The sequence below is a fragment of the Pelophylax lessonae genome (assembly GCF_965119305.1).
Source record: "Pelophylax lessonae genome assembly, chromosome: 3".
In the NCBI taxonomy this organism is placed as follows: domain Eukaryota; kingdom Metazoa; phylum Chordata; class Amphibia; order Anura; family Ranidae; genus Pelophylax; species Pelophylax lessonae.
The window spans coordinates 664666388-664674279 of NC_138770.1; the positions used below are offsets into that span (position 1 = coordinate 664666388).

At 43.6% G+C, this 7892-nt stretch overlaps 1 protein-coding gene across 1 annotated transcript; it reads left to right on the top strand.

The window, feature by feature from the left end:
- Positions 1 to 1015: 1015 nt before the first annotated feature.
- Positions 1016 to 2826, top strand: LOC309551229 (uncharacterized protein). Its single transcript, XM_082251734.1, has one exon. The coding sequence runs from the start codon at positions 1358 to 1360 to the stop codon at positions 2783 to 2785; it is 1428 nt and encodes a 475-aa protein (XP_082107860.1). The 5' UTR covers positions 1016 to 1357; the 3' UTR covers positions 2786 to 2826.
- The last annotated feature ends 5066 nt before the right edge of the window (positions 2827 to 7892 follow it).

Genomic DNA, 7892 nt, shown 5'->3' on the forward strand with positions numbered 1-7892 from the left:
AAACCTCGACTGTGTACCTTACAAAAAAATAAGTCAAACAGCATTAAAATTTTAAGGGTTTGATTCATAGATCGGGCTTGGATTGGATTAGATTAGAAAGAATGAGTCGAAAATCTATATATTTTTTTGAAAGATGCTGAGCATTTATATTGAATGCCATGGCATGAGCCAGCTAGAGGTCAGTGCCAAAGTGTAGTCCTTCAGCAACTACTTATTGGGAAGGAACATACCTAGAAACCTCGACTGTGTGTACTGTGTTGACTTGACTTTACAGGATAATAAGTCAAACAGCATTCAAATTTTAAGGGTTTGATTCATAGATCAGGCTGGCTTTGGATTAGATTAGACACAACGAGTGGAAAATATTTTTTTTGAAAGATGCTGAGCATTTATATTGAATGCCGTGGCATGAGCCAGCTAGAGGTCAGTGCCAAAGTGTAGTCCTTCAGCAACTACTTATTGGGAAGGAACATAATTAGAAACCTTGACTGTGTACCTTACAAAATAATAAGTCAAACAGCATTCAAATTTTAAGGGTTTGATTCATAGATCAGGCTTGCTTTGGATTAGATTAGACAGAACGAGTGGAAAATATATATATTTTTTGAAAGATGCTGAGCATTTATATTGAATGCCGTGGCATGAGCCAGCTAGAGGTCAGTGCCAAAGTGTAGTCCTTCAGCAACTACTTACTGGTAAGGAGCATACCTTAAAACCTCTACTGTGTATACTGCGTTGACTTGACCTTACAGGATAATAAGTCAAGCAGCATTTACATTTTAAGGGTTTGATTCATAGATCAGGCTTGCTTTGAATAAGACTAGACAGAACGAGTGGAAAATATTTTCATGAAAGATGCTGAGCATTTATATGGAATGCCATGGCATGAGCCAGCTAGAGGTCAGTGTCAAAGTGTGTAGTCCTTCAGCAACTACTTTTTATGAAAGAACACAACCAGAAATCTAAGCTATAGTACTATTTTTATTAAAAAAAAGTATTTTTAGTGTATATTAAATTAAAGAAGGATTGGAATTGTTAGCTTTGTTGCTTGGGAGAATGAGGGAGGTGGAACTATTCTCAGGAATAAAAATATTTCAACTTGAAAGATGCTGAGCATTTATATTGAATGCCATGGCATGAGCCACCTAGAGGTCAGAGCCAAAGTGTAGTCTTTCAGCAACAACTTATTGGGAAAGAACACAACTAGAAATCAAAACTATAGAATCATTTTTATAAAAATTGAATTTTAGTGTAGGTTAAAATAAGGTTTGGGTTGGAATTGTTAGCTTTGTTGCTTGGGAGAACGAGGGAGGTGGAACAATTCTCAGGAACGTAGTTGCAGTCTCCAGCATTAGCTATGCTCAAAGTGTCCGGAAAGCCAAGTGAAGAGCCCAGTGGAGCCCAAGCACTCTTTGATGCCATGTCCAATGACCAGATGCACCTGGCCCGGTTCATTCTTGATGCCCTGGATGGAAAAATCATAAATACCAGAGGAGGAGACTTGCGTAGGACCCCCCTCATTTGCAGTGCCCTTCTACCTGAGCCCCGTGCCCGTCAGCGATACATGCAGCTCCTCCTGGAGAGGGGTGCAGAGGTGAACAACAGAGATCGGGCCGGGCGCACCGCGCTCAGCTATTCTTGTGAGAGAGGCCACTTGCAAGAGGTCAAGATCTTGGTTCAACATGGAGCAGATCCTGAGCTGCCAGACCTGTGGGGGAACACGGCACTCATTTACGCAACGGTTTCGGGACATGCACCGGTGCTGGACTTCCTTGCCAGAGCTTTTAAAAGGCTGGGCTTGCAAATCGATCGAGCCAACCGGGTGGGTAACTCAGCCTTAGATGTGGCACGATATTTGGGGTTTAAAGATTGTGAACATGTGCTAAGTGGTGGCAGCTTGGGGCGCAGGAACGATTCGCAAGACCCTCCAAACTCTACTTGGAGTGAGCAGCAACCGACCGGGCCCCGCGGAGGGGCACACAGTTTTCTGCTGGGGAGAAGCAGGTCTTTGGCAGCTCATCGACATCTAGAATCTATGGACTCCATTGAGGAGGAAGATGGAGACAAGGGTGGCTCTGCTGCAGATTCGCCAGGATTTTCCAGTGTGTTGAACCCCAGACCACGGTCATTTAGCCTCCAGTATGGCGGGCGTTCTGGTGATCGCAAAGGAACTGGGCTCTACCTACCTGCTTTGAGCAGTGCTTCCATCCAAATCTCCACTACTCTCTACTCCCCCCGCCCTGGGAAACAGCATGAGCCCGCTTTAGCTCCTCTACCAGGGCCACTGGGCATTTTACTTACACCATTATCTGCTAACCCACCCTCAAAGCAGCATTGTGCGGCCAAAGACCTCTTACCCGGATGCTCCAAAGAACCGGGGTTATGCCGATTTAATGACAACTACTACCAGAAACGGAGTAGCTTGCCATCAACACTGTTGTCCCCAACACCTCCAGACAGAGAACTGTTGAACTCCCGAGCCAAGACCTCTGGGATTTCTCTGCCCCCTGTTGGATTAAGTAATCCTTTTACAGTGTTGGGAAACAAACTGCTGAGACGTTTCACATTTCCTGAGTTTAAAAAGCAGCAAGCGTCCGAAATCAATGCAGGCAAGAGCCTTAGTAACAATGGAGAGGGCGCTAAAGAAGCCGGAGGTAGGGGGATAGCAAGGTCGGAAACCTTCCCCTTCAGCAAAACCCATCCACAAGTGGTCAGCAAGCCCAGCGTGGACAGCATCAGCAGCGTCAAGTGCGAATTTGATTTTCAGCAGCAGAGTGGATCATAATACTATTGTCTGTCCTGCAACACCTTTCAATGTCACCACCACCCAACAAGACTCCTTTCTAGATGATATGCATCAGAACTGCTGAAGATTGCTAAGTTCAAAAGAAGACTTTGATATAAACACGGATCCATTTCATGGTTTATTAAGATCTTTTTTTTATTTTTATTTTTATTTTATAAATGTCTACTGATAAATGTTTACTGGAAGTTTCAACTTACACATGCACAGATGTCTGCAGTTAGTGGGAAAAACATGGCTGCATATGTATTTATTAGTAATGAGCTAATGCTTAAATCTTTTGTGATATGCAAGTATGTGAATCTGGGCAATGTATGTCAAATGATCATTGATCCTATTTCACTTATCCCTCTTACCTAAAAACAACAGCACAATAAAACTATTTCTTTGTAAGTACAAAAGAAGTCTAAATGAATGAGACCAATCGGATTTATAAAACCTGAAGCAGAAGTGAAGCCAATGATTGGAACAACCAATAAGGTTTCTTCTTTTATTTTCTGTAAAATTGCAAAAAAAAAAGAAAGGTAATTATTTGATAAGGGTAACGGTATACAGTTTCCTCAGTGAGTTAGAAAAGGTCTAAAAAAAAGGTTTACAAAGTGATGAACCAGATGACTCCAACCTAGGGGGGTTCTCAGGCAGGTGTTGAATAAGTTAGGTTAGAAGAGGTTTAAAAAATCCCACCGGTGGTCCAAGTGGCAGAGGAGCCTATTGCCGTATGGCTAAGGATGAGTCGGAGTCATCTTCTGTAAACCAGAGGACTCCACCCATCCTTAGACAAATAACAACCAGCACCTCTGCCAATCGGACCACCAGTGGGCTTTATTAAACCTCTCCGGACTTAACTTGTTTAACACCTGCCTAAGAACCCAGGGTTGGAGTCATCTGGTTCATCACTTTGTAAACCAGAGGACTCCACCCGTCCTTAGACATATGACAACAGGCACCTCTGCCACTCAGACCACCGGTGGGCTTTTTTAGACCTCTTCTAACTTAATTTATTCAATGCTTACCTGAGAACCCCGGGTTGGAGTCATCTGGTTCATCACTTTGTAAATCAGAGGACTCAACCAATCCTTAGACATATGACAACATGCAGCTCTGCCACTTGGACCACTGGTGGGCTTTTTTAGACCTCTTCTAGCCTAACCTATTCAATGCTTGCCTGAGAACCCCAGGTTGGAGTCATCAGGTTCATCACTTTGTAAACCAGAGGACTCCACCCATCCTTAGACAAATAACAACCAGCACCTCTGCCAATCGGACCACCAGTGGGCTTTTTTAAACCTCTTTCGACTTAACTTGTTTAACACCTGCCTGAGAACCCCCGGTGTGGAGTCATCATCTGGTTCATCACTTTGTAAACCAGAGGACTCCACCCATCCTTAGACATATGACAACAGGCACCTCTGCCACTCGGGCCACCGGTGGGCTTTTTTAGACCTCTTCTAACCTAACCTATTCGATGCTGGCCTGAGAACCCTGGGTTGGAATCATCTGGTTCATCACTTTGTAAACCAGAGGACTCCACCCATCCTTAGACATATGACATGAGGCACCTCTGCCACTCGGACCACCGGTGGGCTTTTTTAGACCTCTTCTAGCCTAACCTATTCAATGCTTGCCTGAGAACCCAGGTTGGAGTCATCAGGTTCATCACTTTGTAAATCAGAGGACTCCACCCATCCTTAGACATATGACAACCAGCACCTGTGCCACTCCGACCACGGGTGGGCTTTTTTAGACCTCTTATAACCTAACCTATTCAATGCTTGCCTGAGAACCCCGGGTTGGAATAATCTGGTTCATCACTTTGTAAACCAGAGGACTCCACCCATCCTTAGACAAAAAACCAGCACCTCTGCCAATCGGACCACCTGTGGGCTTTTTTAAACCTCTTCAGACTTAACTTGTTTAACACCTGCCTGAGAACTCCGGGTTGGAGTCATCTGGTTCATCACTTTGTAAATCAGAGGACTCCACCCATCCTTAGACATATGACAAGAGGCACCTCTGCCACTCGGACCACCGGTGGGCTTTTTTAGACCTCCTCTAACCTAACCTATTCAATGCTTTCCTGAGAACCCCGGGTTGGAGTCACCTGGTTCATCACTTTGTAAACCAGAGGACTCCACCCATCCTTAGACAAATTACAACCAGCACCTGTGCCACTCGGACCACCGGTGGGCTTTTTTAGACCTCTAATAACCTAATCTATTCAATGCTTGCCTGAGAACCCCGGGTTGGAGTCATCTGGTTCATCACTCTGTAAATCAGAGGACTCAACCAATCCTTAGACAAATGACAACAAGCAGCTCTGCCACTTGGACCACCGGTGTTTTAAATTTGAAGAGGTTTAAAAAAAAACTTGTTCATCACCTGCCTGAGAACCCCAACATCTGCCTGTTCAAAATCTGCCTGAGATTGGGACCCTACGGAAGGTTGCGTGTCTCTACCCCATCGGGTGACCGCAGCCTCAGCAGATGTAAGTCATTTTCTTTTTTATTTGTTTATCCTATTCATAAACTTTTTGAGACAATCGTCGCATTTGAGTCACTTACTACACTATCTGGATCTCCCGACCTTTACTTTGTGGTGGACACCATGAGCTGACCCATGGGTTTATAGCCAGCCTTTCAGGGCTGAACCCCCTCAGAGCTCTGTGGACCACCACATCCTAAATCCCATAACATTTCTGAGTTCTCATTTTCCAGGGTGCACAAATGTCCTGTAACCCAAAGCAAGTCCTCAAATTTGTTCTAGGCATAGGCAAGAAGAAGATAAATCTACTTCTTGGAGAAACCTCATTTCTACAAATCCTGCTCTCGTAATGTGATGGTATGTTTTATGCTATGCATGTTACTGTACAACGGTGTTTTATCTCTTTTGCCTACATACACAATTGTTTTGTTCAATGAGTACAACGAGTTGATCCTCAGCAGCCAGAATTTGTATCCCTCTATGCAAGCCACATTTGCTATTGTGATTAAATGATTTAGCTAATTAAGCAGAAGCTGTACATATATCACCAAGCTATCACAACACAAATAAACCTACGGGACTGGGCTGTACGACATTATAATGTATGTACTACTATTGTATCATTCTATATAGCAGACATTCTCAACCAGGGTTCCTCAAGAGGTGGCTAGGGGTTCCCTGAGCTGTGACTTACCTCCAATCTGATGGTGCCTGCACAGTTCCAGGACCAATATAACTTGGCAGAGCCAGCAGCATGGCTGCAAGGGTGGCATCTGGACCACCACTGTAACTGGGCATTCTTCCTACTGATCACCAGGGCTGTCTTTAACCACTTAAGCCCCGGAAGATTTTACCCCCTTCCTGACCAGGGCCTATTTTGCGATTCGGCACTGCGTGACTTTAACGGACAATTGCACGGTCGTGCGACGCTGTACCTAAACGAATTTGACGTCCTTTTTTTCCTACAAACAGAGCTTTCTTTTGGTGGTATTTGATCACCTGTGCGATTTTTTGATCATGCGCTATAAACAAAAAAAAGAGCGTAAATTTTGCAAAAATAACAATATTTTTCAAAAATTTTTTATATGAAATTCCCCCCCAAAAAATGTAAAAATCAAAATTTTTTAACATTTTAGGCCAATTTTTTTTTACCATATGTTTGGTAAAAAAAAAAAAAAAAAATCGCAAAAAGCATATTTTGATTGGTTTGCGCAAAAGTTATTGCGTTTACTAACAAAGGGAAAGATTTTTGTCATTTTTGTTGTTTTTTTTTTTAACGCGTAATGGCGGCGATCTGCGATTTTTTTTAATTTGCGGGACTGCGACATTGCGGCGGACAGATCGGACCCCTGACTGACATTTTTGACACTTTTGGGGTTACCAGTGACATTACTACAGTAATCAGTGCCACACATATGCACTGTTACTGTAAAAAAGACACTGGCAGTTTTTTTGAGAGGGAGGGGTTAAGTGTGTCCCTAGGGGCGTGCTTCTAACTGTGATTGGCTGTGGCTTGATGTGTAAAAACAGTGATCAAAGGTTCTACATAGTAGAACCGTATTATCACCATTCTTACACAGGGGAGAATGACAGGCGACTTTGTTTACATTAGCCGCCTGCCTTTCTCCCGGTGTAACGGCTGGGCACACGCGCTGGAGAGTCCGTGATCGCGCCTCCGGCGGCGCGCGCTCGCTCCCTAGAGCCTCACAGGCTAGCGACGTACGTCGCTTTGCCTGTGAGGGGCTGACCGCCTCCGTAAATAGTCGTGCGGCGGTCGGCAAGCGGTTAATACAGGGCCAAAGGGGCAGCTGCCCCGGGTCTAGTCATTGTTGTGGGGCCCAAAGCAGCTGCCCCTTGAGCCCCCAATTAGTTCATAAGTGGATTCAAGAGGGCCCAAGAAAATTTTTGCCCAGGGTCCAATCAATATTAAAGACGGCCCTGCTGATCACTACTAATTTGTCCAATGACCCCCCGATTACCTAATCTGCACAGGAGTTCCCCCGAGACCTGAAAATGTTTTAAGGGTTCCTATGGGGTAAAAAGGTTGGCAAAGGCTGCTATACAGAGTCCATAAGAATTGCCAAAATCAAATCTATAGAGAAGTTTTTATATACATTTTGATTGTATTGAACAGTATTTTTTTATGATGTGTAAAAAAAAAAAAAATCTGACAATCAGTTTGGCGGTGAACAGGTAACTAAAAGATTATACAAAGTTATAAAATAGCATAAAAAAATAACTCCGCTTACGTGGGGTAAACCATTTGCAAAAAAAATCATAATATAGCGTATACAATTGCGACCCAAATCATATTGTATATGAATGTTATTAAAAATTACCTTTCCTTTTCAATCTGCAGCTGCTGTCATTTTCTGTAAAATGTAATGCAATATGGCTACCCAGAGGCGTTCCGTACAGATGGCGTACAAAACACCCCCTGAAACATCAAGTCTTACATGTGTAATAGGATTATTGATTTCCCAGAAGTCTGCACTAAGATGCAAATTTTATTTTGAACATCCCCCGAAAACAAAAATGTGAGATACTCCCAAAGGAAAAAAAAATCACATCTAAAGGGTTGCAGACCCTGCCACTTTCCTCATTAGAA

Bases quoted from the DNA above. Each gene is read 5' to 3' on its own strand.
- LOC309551229 (XM_082251734.1), top strand. From the start codon at position 1,358: ATGCTCAAAGTGTCCGGAAAGCCAAGTGAAGAGCCCAGTGGAGCCCAA.